Consider the following 24,423-nt stretch of genomic DNA (forward strand, 5'->3'; position numbering starts at 1 on the left):
CCATCATTGCAGAAATTTCTGTTGGACAGTACTGTTTCAGTCTGGAATATGCATTACCGTGTGGCTTCAGAATAGTCTGAATCCATTTAAGCATGCAGAAAGCAACATGGTGTGGTAGAAACTAAACAGTGTTTTTAAAGCCTGCACTTAAATCCAGCCACACTACACATTACCTTGCCTTGGGATTTCATGACCCGGTAAGATTTCAAAAACTACCCAGAAGACTGACCAAGGGTTACAAACCACATAATGTCACGTAAAGGACGTTAACAAGAAAATCCTCATCAGTATACACAATCTGGTCTTTAAAAGGCATTTCCATTTCAATAAAAAAGGGCATGATCTCAGAATGAAGGAGAGTTTTCAAAAGGAATGTGTTTACATTGTTTGAAACCTCATCCCATGGTCCATGTTTATTCTCACTTTGACAAGGACCAATGAATGTTCTGTTGGGCAAGCACCAGCTCTCAGCCTGGCATTTGGAAACCATTGAACTCTGCCACTTGCCAAGGGCATGACTGTCACTGAGTTACTTGCGTTCCCTGAGTCCCGTTCCTTATCTTAGAATGGGAATATGAGCATCCTTTGAATGTACTAGTCATCAGAATTAAATACGGTGTGCCAGTAGAACACCGTGTCTGGCACATAGTAGGCATGCATAAAACGATCCTGCTCTCACTCTTCTCTATTTCATGTCCTTCTTTTTAATCTACTGAATTCTTTTACCACATGAAGATCTTATAAAAATTGTTGCATTAGCTTCCCATAAATCTTTCTTCCTAAAACCCATCCTGGAGGAAGACCAAGAGGGCAAGGTCACTGACCTTAAGAATGGGACTATGGAATAAGATACATTTCTGTGAAAGAAGAACCTGTTCCTAGAACACAAAGTGAGAGCACTTGTGAAACCCTGCTGAGTCCTCAACCCTCCCCACACTTCTCCCCCTCCACAGAAGTCCATACTCAATGCTACCACAGTAGTTTGTGACATCAACACACCCGGAAGAATTCTTCCATTGTAGGGGCTTTCAGTGAACAAAGTAACTAATATGCTTAGTGACTATAGCTATACGCCCTTTTAACTTACTAAAATTGGAAAAGGTTTTGATATGTAATTTTAAAAACAGATTGTCTTTTGTACCATCATATAACTAACAAGTTAGAGGGGATTTATTAGTATCATGTACCTTCTCTAATGAAGCCTACATTTTTGTTTTATGACAAATAGAGAAGAGATAACACTTCAGGCTAGAGCATTTTTGCTCATGTTACAGTAACTGCACCTCCATTTACTTTATCATCAGTGCTTGTGATAAGAGCACATGTGGGCCAAAAATTGAGGACTTTTGTTTTAAGAATTTTGGGGGGTCGGGGCACCTGGGTGGCTCAGTAGTTGAGCATCTGCCTTTGGCTCAGGGCATGATCCCCAGGTCCTGGGATCAAGTCCCTCATCAGGCTCCCCATGGGGAGCCTGCTTATCCCTCTGCCTGGGTCTCTGCCTCTCTCTCTGTGTCTCTCATGAATCAATAAATAAAATCTTTAAAAAAAAAGAATTTATGGGGTCATGTATCAATCTAGGCCATAATTCTTAAAATAATAAATGAGCAAAGGATTTAAATTTCAGAAAACTAAATAACTTCTAAGGTCATGTCCACTTCTAAAGTTATATATTTTTGTTTAATATATAACAAATATATATTATTTGTTAATTTGAGGACTTTTTTTAATGTGAGGACTTTGCTTTCTAGAGCAGTTTCAGTTCACAGCAAAATTAAGAAGAAGGCACAGAAATTTCCCGTATATGTCCTACCCTACCCCAGAATGCAGGTTCTGCGTGGACACATTATTTGATGTTTTAATCACATGAAGTATTCCTTAAAATGTAACGTTTGCACAGCAGATGTGTGTTAAAGATTTTTTCCATTGAATTGTATGGGCAAAGGAATAAAGTAAATTCTCTTTATGCTAATGAGGATGGTAGTGGGTTTTCTCTCCCAGAGTACCTCCTCTTTTCCCTATTATTTGAAGTACAAAGGCAGAAAACCAGCATCCGTCTGTCATAGGAAAGAGAGCCCATAAAATTTCCCTAAGGATTACACACACACACACATTTATATATATTTACATATAAACATATAGACACGTAAATGCCATCTTCAGAGGACTTTGTAACATATAGCATGCATACAATCTTGCTATACTCTGAATATGGATATATGATATTCAGCTATCAGCCAGAATTATCACCTGGTTAGAAACCAGCAATTATTTTATTTCACTGCATTCATTATTTTATTTTAGGGTGGAAGGACATGCAAATCAGTAGGTAGGCAAAGATTGTTTAGTTTTGTAAGTCATTGGTAATGATGGGTTTTTTTTTTATTTGGTTTGGTTTTTTAGTTTTTAGTTTTTGCATTTACATGTAATTTCTGTTTTAAGCTTTATTTATTTTAGAGGGGGGAGGGGCAGAGAGGAGCAGAGGGGGAGAGAGAGAAAATCCCAAGCAGACTCATCAGTGAACTCAGAGACCAATATGGGGCTTGATCCAAAGACCCTGAGACCATGACCTGAGCCAAAATCAAGAGTCCTCCAATCAACCAATTGAGTCACCCAGGTGCCCCATACCTGTTTTTATATTAACTTATTTGTCTGTTAAAATTGAGGAAAGTGCTACCAGTTTGTTTTTTCCTTTTTGTACTGGTAGGGAATATAAATACAAAGGTGCTCTCCAGTTAGGGTAAACATTCCAACTTGATGACTATATTTGTGTATAGCTATAGTTAGCATTATCAAAATACCATCAAAACTATATCTATAAATACACACAAATGTAGCTTGGAGTTTGACACTGAAAAAATTCAAATTGGAAGATACCACCTTACACAATACTGAACGACTTTCTTTTAATTTTGCTCTTATATTGTACATTATTTTAGGTTCTCAGTAAAATGTTGAACATTGCTGCCAAAATGCAATTTTTGGTAGTTGTGACTTTTGACCACAGGACCAAGCTTTTGTGGTAAGGGGACTACTTGAATTCTACATGGCAGTAGCTTCAAAGAGGAAAATCAGATTTGGGTCTGGCCAAGGTTGGCTTTGTCACATAGGAATTTCATTCCCTCGGATTCCATAAATGTGGGTAGTACTTACTTACTTACTTACTTACTTACTTACTTACTTATTTATTTATTTTACTTAGAGTGTAGCCAGTTCTAAATTTAAAACCCAAGCAGTATAAAGGAGCAATATCATCAAGTGAATCTGACACAAATGAAGCACATTTTTTCATTTGTTTTTTGTTTTAGCAGTATAATACCTACTAGGAGTTTACCAAAATCATAATGTCTTCTTCATAAGTAATTTTAAAAGCTTCATTATATTCTTAAATGTGACACTTGTAGTTTCTCAAAGCCAACATTATATTTTTGGAAAAACAGGTCACCTTTTAAAAATGATATCTGTGGAAAAATATAATTTAGTTTTACAAAATGTTCTTGGCAGCCAGATTTTCCATAATACTACCTTTATTGTCTGAAGCCATAGTTTTGTGATTTTAGTTTAAAAGGGTAACAACATAAAATATTCAACATCCCCATAAATTTGTTATCAATGGACGCAGTTCTTCATGTAATATTTTAATATTTAGCTTTATCTTTTGAGTGTTTTCTCAAAATAAGCACATTTTCTTTACTGAGTTGTTTTTAAAGGAATGAAGGACTGAAATGAATTTAAATATTCATACACTTATTTAAAATTGTTTTAATTTTAAAATAGAATCAGCGCTTACGTTTTAATACGTTTGGATTGACATCTACTAAAAATAGATTGAAATCATTAAAAATATTTTAAAAGTATAAAGGCGTGTACAGTTTTTCATGACTCAATATGTTTAATGTTAAAAGTAAGATATGAAATACACAGTATGATTCTGTGTGAGAAATCATGCATTCCATAAAAATCATATATAACATAACACACATGCACTTACGTGCATTCAGAAGGAAAATGTTATTGACAGTTATTTTTGAGTAGTTCTGCAAGGTTTTTTTTTTTAATATTCCAAAGTTTCTACAGTTAATATGCAAATTACTTATTCGAAATATATATATTAGTTTTATAAAAGGTCAAATATAGAAATCTGTTTCCATATTTGTTTGTTTGTGTATTTTATATCTGTACTTCCATGAACATGGGAGTAGAGTGGTGAGTAGATGTGATCCTCCTGTGGCTAATTCTTGGGGGTTGTCAGGTAGCTAAGGTGCCCAGTTATGTACATACTAGAAATGAGAACATATGACAGTGGTTTCTCTTCAATTCCAGAAGAGGTGGATCCAGGGTGAATTGATGAATGGGTGATGGTTTTGAGCCAGGATTTCAAAAGACACAGTTTATCAGTTCCCTAATCTTCTCTGACAAACTCCAGAGGAGAATTTCTTTCTAGTTTTATAGCTGGATAGAGTGAAGCACGGAAGACATAGAAGTTTGCTTGAGATTAGATTCGGAAAGTAAGCCTCAGCCCATGGCTCCCCTTCAGAGTGCTTGTTCACACAACCCTTGTGCTGCTGAGTATTGATCCTTCCAGGGCATGACATTCAGAGGCGGCCGGTACTTTGTGGCCCTTAATGTTTTTGGTATCATAGGCTTAGGGGGCTTTGATTAATAAAGTAAAAACTTCCTTCTGATTAACCTTAGCTGCTTTTCCATCTGGTTTGGTAATGATGAAGCGTGGAGAGGTTGCCAAGTGTGCTTCAACACAATTTCAAAACCAACTAGTTTGCAAAACTATATCCAGGTGCTGCTGTTGGGTGAATTCACTTTGTTAGATGACGAGGGGCTTTGCCACATTCAAGGGCTTTGAATGGTTCCCGAATCCCAGTGAAGTCTCTTTGAGGGTTTGCTTTGGGGTTTCTCTCCATCAGCTTTTTGCTAATGTTTCTGGCTTCTTATTACAAAAAAGAATGAGGGCAGAAAATAAAGTAGTAAAAATGATACCCAAGTAGGGGAAGGATAGCCAAAGGCACAGGGAGTATTTCTCCTCTCCTACTGTCATTCCACTTGAGGAAAAGAAAAAATTCAGCAATGCATGTGCAGGGAGCCTTGTATCCCCTGCTCGCAGGACTCGTCGAGTTCTCTGTGGGAAAGGGGCCAGCCGGCCCTCCCCAGCTCTGTTTCAGTTCACGGTGGCGGGTGATTGAGTGCCTCCTTCCACATCATGAGACCTGAGGCTGCGGGCCACAGGCCACTGACCACTCTGACTGTATGAATGCCCTCATCACTCACGCGCATACACACAAGGTCAAAAATTGAGCTTTTTTCTGATCCCACCCTCCCATCCCATGTTACCTTCCCACCTGTCCTATAAATATACCAATCCCCACCCCCACCCCCGACAAAAAGCTACTTTCTTTCCTTAAAGCAGTTACCCTTCCATTTTTTTAAAAAAAGTAAAGTGTGTTGTTGCTATGTTTGATTTTATTTAAATGAGAGACAATATTACATAATTGTCTTCAGAGGAATCCTATCACCAAGAGGTACAATTTCAAAGTCTCCAGATAATGGTCACTGTGCAAATTTGAATCGAGCTTCTCATCAAATTATAGGGGATCCTAGGAGTCTCTTCCCATTTTGGGGGGATCCCTAGTAATCTTGTTGTGTGGTGTTATCATTCCTTCTAACTATGCTTTTATTAGCTCAGTTTCTTTGTTTAAAAAGTTCCTTGTTAGGATCCCTGGGTGGCGCAGCGGTTTGGCGCCTGCCTTTGGCCCCGAGGCGCGATCCTGGAGACCCGGGATCGAATCCCACATTGGGCTCCCGGTGCATGGAGCCTGCTTCTCCCTCTGCCTGTGTCTCTGCCTCTCTCTCTCTCTCTGTAACTATCATAAATAAATAAAAATTAAAAAAAAAAGTTCCTTGTTGGAAAGGTCATTCAAATACAGCATTTCAGGATCATATTCTATCATATGCTTTTGTGTATGTGTGTGCGTTTTTACGGTGATTAGAACTCACAGTCCTGTAAGCCAAATTATAGGTAATAACAAAAATGAATCTTCCTTGGACCTTAATGATCTTTTATTATTATAAGCATGTTACAGGGTACATTTAAAATATATATTCACATATTTATTTTCTTCCATACACAAAATAACATATATTTTACCTGTGCCATTGTACTTGTGACAGTAGTTCTGATAAAACATTTTAATATTGAGGTGAGGACGTAGACAAAGACTTAAAAGTTATATATTCATTACATATTCAAAGATTATTTAACGATTACATCATTTGAATTTGATTATTTAACCATTACATCATTTTGAAAAAGGATAAGCTATAACCTGCCCATTGAAATAGTAGAAATAATTTTACCGTTACTGAAATAAGACAATCTTGAGGTATTTGGCAAAAACAATTTCTGAGCAAGAATGAAATATCTCCATCACTAAAATTATAGCTGTCTTTCTTTCTGCTTTGACAGCAAAGGGAAGCAAGACTGGTAAATCATTCTAAATATTGTATATTCAAAATACATCTTTTACAGAGCTTAGAAGTAAAATTCAACCAAAGAAAAAATTCATTTTAATAATCATTCACACCTGTTTTAGTTTAGAGTCATCCAATGTAATTCATGTAAAAAATGAGAAGACTGCTCGCTTCGGCAGCACATGTACTAAAAAAATGAGAAGACTTATTTTCAAGGAACAATTTCGGATTAGTGGTGTGCCTTGGTCAGCATAACTTAGTTCTTAGAAAATGAACTTTGTAGTCAGGGGCTTATAAGATGGTACAGGGAAGATTAGCATGCTCCCTGCACAAGGAAAATATCTAGATTTCAAATTCCTTGAATTTTGACCCTCTGAATAATCTACCAAAAGAACAGATGCCCCCCAAAATGTAATCCTGGAGTGAGGGATGGGTGGTGCAAAATAACACGTTTAAAAAAAAAAAAAAACTACACACATTTTTTTTTTAAAAGTGTGCTCCAACCTTTCCTGCCTTTTATTTTACCACACTTTGCATTTCAAGATCTCTGTGTAATTTGATGGTGGCCCGTAACAAATGGTCTAATCATTGGTGACGGCCCGTGTCCTGTCGTCACCCATGTGCTGCTCGAGCTGAAGCGTGCTTCATGGGGTGTCCTTGGGTCCTTTTCAGAATTGCTCAGGACCGAGCGCAGGGTTCAGCTGCAGGGCTCCCAGGGTCACGTCCAGGAAGCTTTCGGAGGAGGTGACCACACTCACTGCTGATGCGAGGCTGCAGTGAGCCAGATCCCAAGGATACCCCGCCGAGATCTTGGAAATGCATCTCACGGGTCCTCAGACCCCCGCTAGGAAATCCCGCTGAAGGGCTGTGGGTCCCGGGGCCTCGCCGCCCCCCGGGGACGTGGCCCGCCTCCCCTCGCCTTTGCGGGCCCCGCCCCCATCCTGCGCCCCGCCGGTGCAGCGCATGGGGGGCAACGCAGGGCAACCTTGCCCACCCCCCACCCCGGCTGCAGCCGCCCGCCCTCTCGGCCGCTCACACCGACGCCCCTGCCCTTCAGGTGGTCCAGGGGCCTCCCGCCACAGTTGCCAGCTGCTTCCATGCCCCCTTCCTGAAACCTGCGTGAGAGGCCCCAGGGGAACCCAGGCCCCGCTGCGGCCCGAAGCTTGTCGCCACCCTGGCACGCCCGCAGTAAGCAGCAGCGACCTTGCTTGATGACCGAGAAGCCCCTGGTAGCCAGGCAGCTGGACGATGGCCAACAGCCCAGAGGACTTTGTTTTTTAGCCCATTGGCAGGAAAGCACATGTGCTGAGGAATAAGGCCGGAATTACTGTAACGCTTTATGGAAATTCATCAAAGTGCAATTTACTGTTGAATAGTGATCAGAAGTGATCACAGGTTATAATCTCTAACATGGGATTTGGTTTCTCTTTCAGACATGGAGATGACTTGATTGTGACCCCATTTGCTCAGGTAAGCACAGTTTGGGGAGTGGGCAGGTTTCTCACAGACGTGCACATTTAACTTGGGGGATTAGTTCTGGTTCTTAACTTCATTCTAAGTCAGGTGCAAATACAATTAAAAATTATGTGGTTCATTTAAGTAATTCAAAGACAATGCTAGAGAATGTGACTTGAATGTGACTTTAATCGTATTGGACTGGTTCCTCTAAGCCCATAGACCCAAAGAATGTCTTTGCTTCAGATTACAAATCATCTAAGTGACATACTTAAATGGGACCATATTTCCTTAATTGATATATATAATATGTATACTATATTATATATATAGAGAGAACTCATTTAAGTTCTCTCCTGCTTTTTTTTTTTTTTCAACTGGAGGACTTGTCTGGATAAAGGTAGACCCCAGTTCAAACCCCATCTCTTCCTCTTGCTCAGTGAATGGCCTTGGGCAAGTCACTGAACTTTTCCAAGCCTGGTTTACTCCTCTGCTAAATAACAGTTCCAAGACAACCCACTTGATGAGGTTTATAAGTAAAATAATACCAAGCTTGTAAAATGCTCAGCACAATTTCTAGAAAACAAAATGAATTTTAAGTGTTGTAATTAGTAAGTGCTCTTTCATCTCTAAAATGTTATAACAGAGGTTTTTTTCAAGACACATAATGGCAGTGTTTGAGCAATAGGATGATGTGTAATTCTTCCCCTTTTCAAATTTCCTGAAATTTTGTGATTCCTATAATTTAGACCAAAAATTTAATGAATCCATAAATAACACATCATATTATAGTGATTTCTTTCATTCCTGCAAGCAATTAGAAATAGAATATGACCACCATATCTTTTAGAAGTTAAGGTTTTGTTTGCTTTAGGTTTTGCTGGAAATCATAAATTCTAGTACCTATATTTCTATGTTCAAAAACATTTACAACTCTTCAAAGTTTTAATCATATTTTCAGGTAACAAGATCATACAAACTTGGGGATTTTTAGTTGATTACTATTGAGTAATAGTAATTTTATTTCTAAGAGCTGAGAGCTGGGTGAACAGTTAAAATCAGGAAAGATAACATACACAACCACCACCAAACATAGAAACAATCATTCTAACTATACAGTTTATTGAGGTAGTTATTCTTGCTTCTAAGTAAAATCTCTAAATACTGTTATAAGGAAAAAAAAATATATATATATATAAAACATATAGTAAAAATTGAAAAAAAATCTGTCTGATACTTCAAGTAGTATTTTTAAAATAATAATTAATATTTTTATTTGATAAATAGATTTTTTTCTCCAATAAATAGATTGATAAATTTGATTTGGTCTTTGCCATCAATGGTCTTTAAATTCCTAGGAAATCTAGCCTTTTATATTATTAGATGTATTCTGTAGTAAACTTATAAATTGCAACAAAACTAACAGAATTTTAGTACACTGAGAAATATGCACATATGTAAAAAATCAGTGTATGTTAGTAAACTATTAAAATAAATATGTATAATTATTCATTTGAAATTAGGATTTGAATATAACCAACTCTGTGTAATATGTAGGCATATCTGATGCCTAAAAATAATCCTAAAATGTGTTTAGAAGAATTTGCTTATGATTAGCTTAATAATTCATAACACCTTATGAAAGGTGGTCATTGTCCCAGGGGGCTGCAGATTTTTTTTAAGCACTTTGTATTTTGCACAAATAGCCTTTACTTGGGTATATGATATGGAAAGCTATATTAGAATCAAAAAAATAAAAAGCCTGTTAAATCCTGAGCAATTTCACCACCGATGGGTCATCTTTGGGAAAGCAGGTAAAAAAGAAGGCCTACTCTAGTAACAATTTCTCTACGACCTTCTCTTAAGCCCTGTTGAACACTGCTGGCATATTTTGTTGACTTAACCAATAACTCCTCAAATTTTTAATATAAGATATGCTATTCACAATTGAATACTAAATATTATATATAATGCTTAAAATAAGAAATGTTTATATCACTTGAAGTGATACCAACATTATTTGGCTTAATATACCATAGTTGCTTTTGCAAATAAATGGACAGGAGACTTGATGTTAGACACGTCACACAGGACATTGTTCAAATAGGCTGAAAAATCATCCCCTTCCTCTCCAGCATGCTTTGGAGTTTAGAATTTCACACTAAATTATTCTGGTTAAAAAGACACACTGCTTTTGAGAGTGCCTGGGTGGCTCAGTCAGTGAAGTGTCTGACTCTTGATTTCAGCTCCGGTCATAATCTCAGAGTCATGAGAATGAGGCCCATTCCCTGTCAGGCTCTGTGCTCAGTGGGGAGTCTGCTTGAGGATCTCTCTCCCTCTCCCCCTCCCCCCACTCCCATTTTCTCTAAAATTAATAAATAAAATATTTTTTTAAAAAGACATTGCTTTCAAAATATAATTTTTTCCATAAAAAGTATAGAAAAGAAATATAAGGAAAAGGAAGAAAATGAAAATTTCCCATAGTTCCAAATCCCCAAATAACTAATATTGACATTTTATTTTATATCCCCCTAGGTTGTTTTTTTTTTTTTCTGTGTGTATTTTCTTTCCCATGATTCTTAATAACTGGCCTCACACTATCTAAAGTGGTCAGAAGTCTCCCAAAGCCACCTCATCTGCCTCCACTTGAGAACTTATTTCTTTATGCCTGAGTGCCTTTCTAATATATGAAAGGATCTCTTCTTGTTTTGTTTTTTTTTTCCGCCAGTCATGATTTCCTGTGAAGCTAAGAGAACAAAATCTTGTTATAAGAGAATTTAGAAAAACATCCAATTTGATCACAGGGCTGAACCCCCACCCATCTGGGATAGTTGTAATCTTCAGAAAGGGTCCTAGAACACTGCTTCAGGTTGAGTCCTTGTATCTACAGCATTGTCAGAGTAAGAAATTCTTGCTAGTACTTAACCTAAACTGTTTGCCGCTTCTAATTTCTTATGCTTCCTCTCTAAGCTCAGAATCCTTTTGGTCCTCAAAAAATGACATCTTTATAGATGTGATTTAGTTCCATTTTGACATATTCTGTGTTTTTATTGAAATCTTCTGATGTGGGAATTTCCTTAGGCACAAAAGCTAGGTGTTAAGAGGAATCCTAATGCCATGCCATGTCATGCCACTCCACAATTGGCCTTTTCCTCCTGAAAGTATAGTGACAGTTTGGCCAGAGTTCTTTAGGGGAACTAAGAACACCAACAAGTCACAACACTGATGAAATGTAGGAAACTCTGCTTTGTAATCAGTTGCCTCTGGCCACACCCACCGAGATATCTGGTACTACTACCTTGTGAAACTACCAGTTAGTTAGAATTTTCATCTTGAAGTATGGAATGTTTAAAGAAGTGGAATATTTGACTAAACAAGAGACAGAAAATGCCCAACTATTTTCTTGGATCCCTGGAGAACCCTCATGTTTATTCAGACCGAGATATTGCCGGATTTAAATCTATAGGGTAGGAACAGATGAGGCATTTCAAATTTCTCTAATCAAAATACAGCACCTGGGATGTTTATATATACATATTTTAAAAAAGTACTAATCAATAACACTATAGAATACTACTATTCCTTTGGTAAGACAACATTGTCAATATTTTTTTTAATGCTCCCAAGGGGCCCTGCCCCATTTCACCCAGCAGCAGCCACTTTGTGGCCTGTCTGCCTCCCAGTCTTGAGGAAGCCACTGGGCGCTCCCTGCTGGGCTCTGAAGGAGGCTAGTCCTCACGGTTCAGTTGCTTCTGTTAGTTTTTCCTTGATCTTTCATTAGAATAAGTTACAGCTAGCATCCTCTAGAAATCAGTGCTCTTTAAATTGAAATGTATGAAATCATCAATACTCAACCTTTGTTGGCAAACCAGAAGAGCAATTTCATACGGTTTAACCAAAACATCACTTGGAAAGTTTTCTATCAAAATGACCTGTTGTAAATAATCATAATTTGACTGCAGGTTTTGTTGTTGTTGTTATTGTTTGGTTGTCTTGTTTGTTGTTTTCTGGAAGTAAAACCAAGGCAAGGAATTCTTCACCACCACTCCCCACCCCACACATACACCGCCAGAGGCAGTCGTTGGTCTGTGTTTTAGCGCCCTCTAGTGACACAAAATGTACTTGGAATGAAAAACAATCCTCAAAATTCTTCGTTACTTTTTTAAGCAGGGGGTTTTAAGGAGAACCTTGTTGCCTCATCTTTTTTGCTTGTTTACAGCAACCTCCTTTTTAAATATTTCCAAGTAATCATTACGACTGAAGGATACCTTCTAATCTACAACGTTCAGTTGTTTGACTTTTTAATGAAGCCCACATTTTTCTGCTATTTTCAGTGAATCCTATTGGTTAATAAGTGTTTAAAAGTATTTGAGAAAAGCTGAGATTTGGTGTGTGTAAATAACATTTAATCCTTTTCCTAGGCCAGTACGTGATCCATCTCTGCAAAAGTGTTCCATGGCACCACCATGATTTCTTTCCTGAAGTGCATATATTTCTCATTTCAAACGTATTTTTTTACCTTGACCGATTACACTTTTGCTTAGAGTGGCCGAAGAAAAAGAAACGGCCTTAATTTTCTAACCATTGAGCTATGTAAGGGAAAACCGCAAGGTTCTTTTTAGTTAACAAGCATTAAGGAGTGGAGAGAAGTATAGGAGCATTGGAGCCCTGACTAAGGTTCTTAAAAGGTTGAATTCAAGGGTAGTGAGAACTGTCCTAAAACAAGAGCAGAGAATAATTGAATCCTGACTCGAGTGCTTGAGTAAAACTGTTTCCAGGTCTGTCCCACAGCCTGTGTGGTACCAGATTCCTCACTCTGGTCTGCAAGACAAGTGAGAGCGTTAAAGACTACCCCAAGTGCATTGGTGATGTAGCACCTAGAATCAATCAACTAAATATAGGGCAGTGCTTTCCATAATATTTCTCTGAAACTTTTTTTTTTAAGATTTACTTTTATTTATTTGTTTGAGAGAAAGGGGATGCAGATGCTCAAGCCAGAGGAAAGATCCCAAGTCTACTCTGTGCTGAGCTGAGCCCCTCACAGGGCTCTATCCCTCTGCTCTGAGATCAGGACCTGTGCTGAAAGCAAGAATCTTTAACCAACTGAGCCCCCCAAACACCTCTGTCTGGAACTTTTATTTATGTTTCTGCCATGATCATATTGTGCCATAGTGCAAGATATAATAATCTTTAATATAAAACTTATAAAGTATTAATTGTCCTATCACAGAAACAGTGGTCTAATACTTGCACACATACGGGATGATGGATTTACACACTTACTACAGCAGCATTTGTAAAAGCAAACTTTAGGAGACAACCTAAAAGTCTGTAGAGGAGACAGCCGGAGTACTTTGTATACATGCAAGAGAATATATCTAGTGACTATCTAAAATATAAAGAACACTAAAATAGACAGTTAAATAGAATAGTACCAAAAAATAAAAAATAAATAAATAAATAGAATAGTACCAATATATTTTTTAATTCCCCTGGGCATACCTCCCTGATTTCATCTAACTTGCCCTCTTCTCACAAATAACAATTAATTTTGTTTTTTGTCTTTTTTAATGAGGGGGATACATTCTACATTCTGCCCTTTTGTTCTGTTTAAATTCTGTACCATGTGAAGATACAGATTGTGCAAAAGACATACATTAAGTTAAAAACTGAAACAAAATCGTCTGATTTCATATCTTTATTAGTACGGTCTAAAGCCATTTTACAGAAAAGAGATTATAGTATATCTTTCATGAACTAAGGTTTCCTTTCAAATGCGCGTAGAGCATTGAATTGACTGCAGCACTATTTCTGTTTACCTAGGTGTCAAATGCAGTGCACTAACTATAATTTATTAGAATAAAGTCCTCAGAACTCTGAGGTTAAAATTTTGCCTAGAAAAAGGAGCATTGAGATAGTGCAATGAACTTATTTAAAATGTTGTATTAGTGTATTTGATATTCAGTTCTTAAAGCACAAATTAGGCCTGCCTGATTTAATGACAGGGGATCATTTATCAGACTTATTTTCTGCATCATTCAAGATTTCATGCCTAGTGAAAGACAGCGGGCTCTGATGTCAACAGTTGGCTATTTGAATACACCGTCATAGGCAGCATGACCTTTCAGTGCCGTGAGTTTATATGTGATAATGAGCCAGGTTTTTCCAGTGACTGAATTAATCATGGTTGGCACCTCAGGAAGCACCGTTAACTCCTTCAGGGGATAATGCTGTAGGTCACTGTCCCAGGGCATAAACAGCACCTCAGTGACTTATAAGAATTAATGCCAGTTTCAGAAATGTCGGAGACATTTTTGTCTTAGGAAACCATAAGAAAGAAAGAAAGAAAGAAAGAAAGAAAGAAAGAAAGAAAGAAAGAAAGAAAGAAAGAAAGAGAGAGAGAGAGAGAGAGAGAGAAAGAAAGAAAGAAAGAAAGAAAGAAAGAAAGAAAGAAAAAGAAAGAAAGAACATTTAAACTGACTTTAGTCTAAGTCAGTGCCCAATGAAAACATTCTCGATAGAGTTCTGAACACTTGGGGCAATTATAAATTTGCTTTATATATTTTTATAATTATAAAAATTATAAATTTTTATAAATTATAAAAATTCCTCCCCCTCTGTTACCAGTGATAGGCATTGAGTAAACTCCCCATGCATGTGCCAAATCATTAATCTGTTGGTGTGTTGCCATAATGGGCTAATGTTCTCTGAGTCCTTCTGTTTGCCAGGCACTGTCCTTGGCACTAATGCTGTCATTTCATATCATCTTCACAACAACCCTCAGAGACAGCTATCACTATCCTTGGTGGTAGAAAAGGAAACTGAGGCACACAGAGATTATATAACTTGTCTAAGTTCACACACCGAATACATTACAGAGCCAGGCAGCCTGGCCTGTTATGTAGTACCTACCAGGACATTTGAAATCTGTGTTTCAGTGAAACTTCACATTCTGGCTGTCACCTGGATTACCTAGAGTCGCAGCTAATACAGGCTCCACCCTGGGGGACACTTGCACATTCTAGTGGAAAGGAAGGCAAGTAAAGCCACTGTAAATTTTCTCTCCTAGTTTTACTTCCAATCCTTTTGCCACCTTCTAGTTTTGTACTGGAATTAGAAAAAGAAGGATCTTCAGGGATAGAGGGACATATTGGTATGTTGTGTCTATGTATTCATTTATTCAACACCTTTTTTTTTTTTTAGTATCTTCTATGGACCAGCTCTGTGCACATTGAGAGGGGTTCCCTTTTTATGTGAAGATACATCCCTAAGAATATTACAATTAATGATTCAGATAACCTTTATAAAGAAAATAATTTCTCTTAGAAAACCATGTAGCAAAGATGAAAAAACAATTAAAAATTCACCTAGCTCTCTGACTTTGAAAGTCTGACATTCTTGATGAATATTTGAAGAGAACTTGGGAATATATATATGTATTTAAAACCCTTAAAGCAAGAGTTTATTATTTTATATTATACTATGTCAAATCTGCATAAAATGCAACAGCCTTCTATGTGTACTGCCTGGGATATTGTTCTGGTGGCTGAGGAATCCAGTAATGTTGTAGAAACTACTGCTACTGTCATCATATTCATAAACAATGAGGAAAAATATCTGGAAAATCTTTGCTGTCTGGCCTCCTAGATTTCAAATAGATACGTATAAACTTCACTGAGGGCTCGAAGATTTTTTAGTGGCATATAAAACTAGATTACAAGCAATATCAAGTTTTCACTTTAACAGACTACTTTTTAAATCATCAAACCATCTTAAATTGCACGAAAGATGGCCGTGCTCCAAGTGGCTTAAAGAATCCCTTTTTGTTGTAGGTCTTGGCCAGCCTGCGAACTGTACGAAACAACTTTGCTGCATTAACTAATTTGCAAGATCGAGCACCTAGCAAGTAAGTTATCCTTTCCCCACTCCTTCTTGCTGAACTTTTAGACGGTGTCTTCTCCGTTTGATTGAACTCAGGGCAATATATTAGATTTCTTGGAGTCGTTGCCATGTTGTCTAACCATTTACACTAAGTCATAAGATGTCCTGTTAATTTTCTATAAATACCTTGTAGTGATGGTTCTAATATCAGAAGTGAAGTAGTATGAGAAATAAATACGGTGATTGCATCTGTCAGAAATCCTCTGGCATAATCAGTCCTATGCCCAGTTATTTACACTCAGGGTAACTTTGTAGTTTTGGCTTACTTCATAAATTAATTATGGACAAAGAATCTCATCAAGACTTAAAGTCAATCCAAAGTCATCCTCTTAATTCTAAGATAACAATTAGTTGGAGAGGCATCATATCTTACCAAAGGTCTTTGATTCTATTGCTGTTACTGAATCTCAGATCAGGAGTGTCATGGGGCAATTAATAACATTATGATTTCTGTGATAACAGAGAAAGCATTTGAAGGAAGGAAAGCTGCGATGGGACTTGATTATTATTTGGAAGTGCTGATAAAGGCAAAAAAATCTCAAAAGGGAAAACATTTTTTCACAGTTAAGTGGAAAACTAAATATTCAAATGTTCCTTATTTTGACAATCTATTATTAATAATAACAAGTGATTAAAATTTCAACTCCAAAGAATTTTCCAGAAAAAAACATTTTTAAACTCAATATTAAGAGGACAGTGACTAAAAATTTATTCGGAATTATAACTTATCTAAATGTATAAAAGAATGAAAAATCTGAATTTCCCATCCCCTAGTAATGTAATTTGCCTCCAAAATTCACATGTTCCACAATAAAAAAAAAAAAAAAAGCTTTGGCCATTATCCATGCATTTCCTGTGATAGAAAAGGTTTCTAAAAAGATCAATATGAATGCCACGATGCGAATAATTCGAATGAAACCCAGAAGTGTCAGTCCTTTGTCACTTTTTTCCAGGTAATGAATTTTTGCAGTCCTGTTTCCTCTGTCTGAACATTTCTCACTTTCTCCTCTCCACCCCACCCCCACTCCATCCACTGGGCTAACTGTAATTCATACTTTAGGGTGCAGCTTAAATATAATTTATTTGGGGCCATCATCCCTGACTAACACCCAACATACACACATGGCCACCGGTCCCAAACTTAATGGTATGCCCTTCCATTCCTGTCTGGTGGCATCCTGCCCCTAACTGCTATGTTAGTACAGATGGCTCTCTACTCCAGGTGCCTGCCGATTTGTCTGAATGCCCCTTAAGATGTCAGTGTGCAGTGAGCAGGGCTTATATCTGGTTCCCATGTGCACTCCTGGTGTCTAGCTGTAATACCCAGCACAGAGAAACCACTCTGCCTGTGCTTGTTGGCTGCAAGAGTGAAGGATGACGTAGCATGTGGAATCTGAGGGTATACTTGAGGTGTTTGTTCATTACCAAACATGTCTTCTGTGCTCCATGGCCATAAAATATCACACTGAGTTCAACAGCCCCATGGGGCTTTCAACTTTTGGTAACTCATAGGTAAGGCCTCCTCCTCTTTGGAGAGTCTCAGCCCCACAGGATGCATGAGATTACTGGTGTCACTCCCAAAGTTTTTGGTCTCTAATATTATCCAGGAAATTCAGTCAAGATCTTTAAAAGGCAAACAGGAAACTATATAATGCACTTACACTTCCTTCAGACATGGTCACTTGGGTGCCAGCATCTAAACCTGTGGCAGGCAAGCAGTTGACCAGAAAGGTGTGAAGGCGTCAGACTGGCCTTCTGTCTCTAAAGAGATGATGTAAAGCCCATTCCTGGCAAGACAGAAGTTTTCACCTGATTTATAAGGACAAAGCAGATTAAAGTGGAAAAGAGTAGCTAGAGGAGGATGGAAACCCATAGCTGATGCCTAAATTTGACTTACTGTATGCCCAGTAACCTCTAACCAAACAGTATTAGCTGATACACTCTAAATAAAAGCCTTTGTGGTCTCTCTTGTGGTTAATACAGATTCGTTCCTCCTTTACTGATTCACATCAAACCAACCTCTTCAGGTATCAGAATAGTAAGATTCAATCTACACATGGCTAAACTCTGCTGTGTTCAGTGACAGTGAAATGGTTCTAACTCCGGCCTGTCACATGATGACCGTGAGGGAATCAGAATTTTCCCAGCTGGACGCTTACAGTGCCACTAAAACATTTCCAAGCTTACCCATGGATTTCATGGAAGGCATGTGCTATCTTGCACAATCTACCCTTTTTGTTTGCTCCAGGAAAGGAGTCTGTCCAGGAAGAATGCATGTGAAGCCTGGCCCTTGTGGGTACTCAAATGTGCATAGCTCACTTTGCTAGCCTACTATTGGTTCCTATCACCTTGCTCTTTCATGCCTTTGAGATTTCCAGTTCCAGAGTGGGTTCTGGCTCATTCTTCATTATTCATTTATCACTGTAACCATGGATCAAATGATTAATATTTTCTCCTTGTCATTATTTGTTGAAATATCAAGTTCCCCAGCTGTTGGATTGATATTTAGAGAAAATAATACATAACAAGTTAATAATTTGGTTTCCCAAAACAGTAGAAAAGTTTAAAACTATTTATTTGATACTGTTTTCAGATAAAACACTTTCTAAATTTTCCACAGAGCAAGAACCACAGTAAGATATAAATTATTTAAATAATAAACTCTCAGCAAGATAACTATATAGAGATCAGATCTAGTTCAGGGTAGCAATTTAAAGCATTAACCTTTCTGTTTTATGAAGCATTTAGCAAGTTTCAAAGTTCCTCATTTCATTTACTAAAAAAGAAAAAATACTAAAATAATTTGGTAGTCGAATTTTGGTGCATTTCCAGTCAAATGCAAAACTTCAATCCCAAACTGACATCAATAAACGTAAGAGCAGTGAGGCAGAGCAGATACTGACTGGAAATAAGGCAGTGAGAATTTACAGAGGACTAGATTGCAGTCCCGAAGTAGGAGATTTGTCATCTCAGGAGAGCAGATGTGAACAGGACTTTGCAAGGGCCTGCCATTTGCACAGATGCATGGCTGTTAGTCCAGTTTCCCCCAAACATCCTCAAAATAAGGCAGTGTAGCAGATCGCTGGCCCTAGAACTGGCTCTGAATGGTTGTAGTTAAAAATCTCAGCTCTCATACCCTGAATGAGTGATTCGCCTTCCCAAAGCTTCGTTTTCCTCACTGGTAAAATTCAAACAATGAGATTGCCTGCCTTAAGGTATCTTTTGGGGATCAAAGTAGATGATTCATCTAAAGTGCCCATTTAGCACAGTGTCCCACAGACCGTAAGTACTTGGTAAGTGTTGCTTAAGTGTTAAAGATCACTATGCAGTATCTTAAGAGCTTCCAACTATAAGTATCAACTTTATAAAGTTATATTCCATAAATGATATTCTTTTCAACATAATTTATTAAGCATTGACCGAATGCCAGATACATTGTTCTGGATTCTGTACAGAATACAAGTTTGTTTTATAGCAGAGTTTTATAGGTGAAGGGAGTTATAATCATCTTGTGAAACTTGGGAAACATCTGAAAACTTAAGAGAATACAAGATAGAATCTATTCAAGTACCTTTAGTGTATAGTGTTTCTAAAGTATGGTATTTCTATTGCATCTATTTGGACAAAGCATTACTATACCTCTCTAACTGCATCAGAGATGTTTCTCAATGTGCAGAAAAAGAAAGGAAGGGGTTTAAATAGCTTCTCTAATTGTAATACAGATTACAAGGAGTCATTCACTTCTGAGAACTTGTGCCCAAAATAAGAGTTTCTCACCACAGTATTTGGGAAACTACTTGTAGATTGACTGTTTTTCAAACGCATGAAGTCTGTTTGCTCTGTAAGCCCCAGTTTAGTTGAACGTAGTCAATCAATAAGAACTTCCTCCTCTATCATGTCCCTGTGACATTCACTTCAGCTTCATTTGCCTCAAAGTCTGTCACTATGAGATATAATTGTTTTCATTTTTGACATTGTGATCTGAACTATAGTGTAAAAGGTGCCTGGGAACTTAACTGGCTAGTCTGAAAGAAATTTCCATTTGCATGTCCTAGCTTAAAAATCATTCTTTAGATTAAAATGACATATCCAAAATGACTCAGCGGCTCCTCAAATTAATATGCACCACATATTTACTGCTGTACTTTTCTCTCTTTGTCAGAAGATCACCCATGTGCAACCAACCATCCATCAACAAAGCCACCATTACAGGTAAGGAAGATCTAGTAGCTTCCTCTTCCTCTGTCTGGAAAGAAACCATGTCTTCCAAGGTTCAACATAAGACTGACTAATTTTATACTGCAATTCTGTAGTTTTAAAGAAATCGGTCCTTGTTCTCTCTATTATCATGTCTCTCGTTGAGCCCACAAGTTGTCCGTTTAAGCTCGTACTTGGGAAATCTTTACTGATGTGCCATTTTTAAAAACCGTTTAAGTCTGTGCTTGTACTGAGTTTAATATTGCTCTGGGCATTTGCATTTCAAGAGAGTGAGTTACCTTCCAAATGTTGACCGTGTTGTTCCCAGGCTTATGCTACCAGCATGATATCAATGTGTGGTACTTGGGTTTAATGAAAGTGAAAGCATAAATAAAAGGGACCTTCCTGGTTAAATGATATCCCAGTTGTGTGTAGGAGGGAACCCTATTTCAGTAGTCCTGATTTGGACTCAGAATTGAGAATAAATTTGCTTTGGGAGGGGAGAGGAGAAGTAATTATACAACATAGCACAGTTCAGTGAGATCAAAAGAACAGATGTTTGGGGAAGAGAAGGGGAAGGCAGGATGAGGGACATAAAGTGCAAAAAAAAAAATTTATCCTATTAGTCTATTTTGGACACCAGGCTTGACCTCAGCTGAACCAAAAACAGAACAAATGATCTCATTTTGCTGAACCTGAAACCAAATTGAACTCATTTAATCATTTCTTGAAACCCCAATTGATTCATTAAAATAATTGCCTGGAAAAGAAAACCTATGTTTTCTAAAATTATTACCAGAAGAAAATTAACATAGTCTCCAAATTAGCCCAATACTTGATTTGATTCAAGTGCCTTCCTTGGACTCCAACTCAGAATATTCTGAGAGCTCCTTATTAAGTTATTAGTGAGTACGCTTTGCTTGAAAGTTAACTTCACTGTTCAGGTCAGCACTTTTCATCTGGTCTCCTTTATAACCACTACATCAGAGTTGATTCTGGAACAGTTGGTAATGCAATTCTTTTCTGAATGTCTCTTGAATGCGATGGATATTAAATTATTGATTCTCTTCCCCATGCTTATCTTTCAAGATCTTATCGGTGATGATTTTCAAGTGTCATTTCATAGCATATGCCTGGCCCACCAGTTTTCTTCTTGTCATTGGTTGAGAGATCGACAGTAACAGAAATTCCTATATATCAAAATAACTTCTTCAAATAAAAAATTTCTTTCCAGACCCAATAAAAAAAAAAAAATTCTTCCAGAAAGCAAAATTCCATGTTGATGAGCCTATACTGAGACAGGGATGGAGAGGTGAACGGCTTTGGCTCTGAGCACTTGCCTTTTATGTTGAGGGACAAGCAGGCCAACCTTTGTGGCCATGCAGCTGGGGATTCTGGTGAGAGACACCACATGGAATCTCGTCCCCAGCCCTGCTCTGGCCCCTAGATCTGACCTCTATAAGGAGGGGCCATCCTTCCACCCCTGCTATTTTTGCCATAGGCAAGACTCTGACATTGTGGTTTGAGCAGAATGCAGTGCTATTTTGGTTCCTGAAAGCTTTTGTAGCTTGAGGTCACGTATGAGCCAGCCCCACAGGAGCATCCTCCCAGAAGAGCAGCTGTAGGTACCAGTGGAGATTGATTGTTGTGTCCATCAAGAGGTGGTGGGTGGTCAGTGGTCCGGCAGCTGTCCAGCCACCCTGGCAGATGCCTGGAAGTGATTAAAGGGAAAGTAATTGCACTCAAAGAGCACAGACTTTGTCTTAAACACATGTGAGAGACCTTCTAGAAGCTCCCAGACATGTTAACATAGTATTGAGACCAAGGAACAATACCAGAGGGAACTGAAATCTGGGAATTAAGGTTAACATGGCCTCATTTGTACCCACAAGCTTCTGACCTGGGGCCTAGGGACAATGGGGCTACAGAAATATCTTATCTAGGAAGGGAAACTAATTAACTGTCATTAGCTGCTGAGTGCAGCCGTGTTCATCACAGAGCACACCAGGAAATTAACTAGAAAATGGAAGTCTTTTTCCTTGCCCTCACCTAGCAAACCAAGGTGGAAAAATGGAATGGTGGGTAAGGGAATGAAAGCAATGGCAGGGAAAGATTCCCCTCTCTGAGCCCATTCTGGAAAAGTGGGTCCTTAAAAATGTAAACTTTGACAGAAGTAAGAGTTGAGACACACAGAAAAGTGAAATACTTCCCGCAGCAGCTGCCTCTGTTCAGGTCCTACTTCCAAGTCCACCCCCAACCCCACCCCATTGCTGGAACCCAGCTACACCTGTGTGGTGGTCCTGGAAAGGGCGGAGAAGAGTGTTACAAAGAGTCAGTGGGGCACCCCTTTACGGTGAACTTGACCTTCTTGGATATTTTGTTGAGGATCGAGAGGAAAAGTGTAGCTTATGGCAAAGTCTGGGTGAGTGGTCCAAAAGGCTGCTGTGGTGACAGCTCCAGGGACCCCTGGGGGGGTCGCCCCATAGAACATCACTGACACGAATCCCTGGAATTGTGCAGCATGGGTGCTCTGCCTGTCTAGAATTCAAACCATGCTCTACCATGATAGCCACGTGGCCCTAGGCAGGCCATGTACCTTTCTCTACCTCAGTTTCCCCATTTATAATTTGGTTAACATACGTCATACAGTTAGTGCCAAATTAAATGAGTTCACATGTGGATGCTCTTAATGCGCAGTGCTTCTCAAAGTAGGCACTCAATGCATCATTTTCTCTTTTGCTTTGCCCTGGTTTTTATTCTCTGTATGGAGAACTAGCGGTGATGGAAAGAATAGGGCAGAGAGATGAAGGAAAGAATGAGAGAAAGACAGCTTGTAGGGGCATAAAATATGGAGTCCCCCCCGAAATGGTCAAAATGGACAGATTTCCTTGGTATCTGTCAAAAATGGTCCCTCCGATTGCTCCCAGCACTGTGCCCCTTCCTCTCCTCATTGCCACAGACATTGGTGCCTTTGTGACATGGGCATTGAAGTATGGTTCAGAATCTTTTTCAAAATCCAAGAACGTACATTGGAGTCATAGCTCTTTGAAGGAGCATAATGAACTCTCTCTAATGTTTCCACAAATCAACTGATTTTTTTTTCAAAAAGAAGACTTAAGAACCTTGACGGTCTACATCTGTCATACTACATTTTCTTTCTTTTTTTTAATTTTTATTTATTTATGATAGTCAGAGAGAGAGAGAGAGAGAGAGAGAGAGAGGCAGAGACATAGGCAGAGGGAGAAGCAGGCTCCATGCACCCGAAGCCTGACGTGGGACTCAATCCCGGGTCTCCAGGATCGCGCCCTGGGCCAAATGCAGGCGCTAAACCGCTGCACCACCCAGGGATCCCATACTACGTTTTCTAAAGCTTTCTCCCAAAGAACTTAGATTAGCCTTTTCCCCTTTGAGGTTATTCCAGTTGACATGTTTTAAAGCCAGGGAAGTTTGATTTTGTATCACTGGAGTTAAAGCTTGTAAATCATTTGGCAGTTTTTGTTTTCATACCTAATAGGTAAAAAGGTGGTTCTGAAGTGATTTCACAATTAAAAAAAAAAAGTTTCCAAATGTACATTTACAAAAGAGTCTTATTTACTAAATAGCTGTTTTGTTCTTTACCATAATGTAACAAAAACAGGGTGTGTGGCATTTGGAGCCATGGTGCGGAGCGTGTCTCTCTCATGTGCTTTGTTCCCTCATCGGAAGAATGGAGATGCGAGTAGCTAGCTCTCCATGCTGTTGCAGAAAGCCAGGGAGATAAGTTAGACCAACGCCAGAAGTCAGCAGGTTATGAGTAACTCCCCAAGTGCTACTTCCTACAACCATAATCCATGCCTGGCATCTTTGTTATTGTTGTTGTTGTTGTTGTTCTTAAAGCGAATTTGAAAATTCAGAGGGTGGAGGAGAGGAAGACGTTGATGGTGTATCAGCTTCTCTGGAACATTCCGTTTATGATTGTTTTAAATTGTAAAATTGTAAGGACAGGACATTTTTAGGAATCCTTGTATTACGTAGAGCAAGGCTCACTCACCTGCACTGGTCCTTGAGGGATGTAAATAGAACTCAATAGTGTGTGGAAACATGAGAGGGCAGCAAAGCGTCAGGGATGCCCAAGCCCTCGCCTGATGGGGCTGCTCTGTATTGGTTTTGGAGCACAGCCACATCTCTTTGGAACATAATTAGTCCTTCTGAGCATTTTGTTTTTCAATGATGTTAGCTCAGGAAAGACTCTCTCATAAAACCTTGTCATATCTTCACAATATCGCTTTTCACTATGTTTCTAATTTCCATAGTTTCGATTGCTTTATTAAATCATTTTCAAATTAAGGATTTTCACACAAGAATGTAACT

At 38.5% G+C, this 24,423-nt stretch overlaps 1 protein-coding gene across 9 annotated transcripts in view; it reads left to right on the forward strand.

Annotated features, from left to right (window-relative positions):
* The window catches only part of PDE4D (phosphodiesterase 4D), a 1,377,381-nt gene that overhangs the window by 1,162,844 nt on the left and 190,114 nt on the right, over window positions 1-24,423 (forward strand). For 8 of the 9 annotated variants that reach the window (XR_008665246.1, XM_055331396.1, XM_055331395.1 and 5 more), the window contains 3 exons: window positions 7,914-7,950; window positions 15,768-15,841; window positions 20,039-20,088. Coding sequence is in view for 7 of the 9 variants with exons in the window: in XM_055331396.1 (XP_055187371.1) it covers window positions 7,914-7,950; window positions 15,768-15,841; window positions 20,039-20,088 (161 nt within the window). In the remaining 2 variants the exon portion in view is untranslated. Of the gene's footprint in view, window positions 1-7,913; window positions 7,951-15,767; window positions 15,842-20,038; window positions 20,089-24,423 lie in introns of those variants that run through there. The other variant, XM_055331406.1, reaches the window with a different exon arrangement.

Source organism: Nyctereutes procyonoides, unplaced genomic scaffold (assembly GCF_905146905.1).
Source record: "Nyctereutes procyonoides isolate TBG_1078 unplaced genomic scaffold, NYPRO_anot_genome, whole genome shotgun sequence".
NCBI classification, from domain to species: domain Eukaryota; kingdom Metazoa; phylum Chordata; class Mammalia; order Carnivora; family Canidae; genus Nyctereutes; species Nyctereutes procyonoides.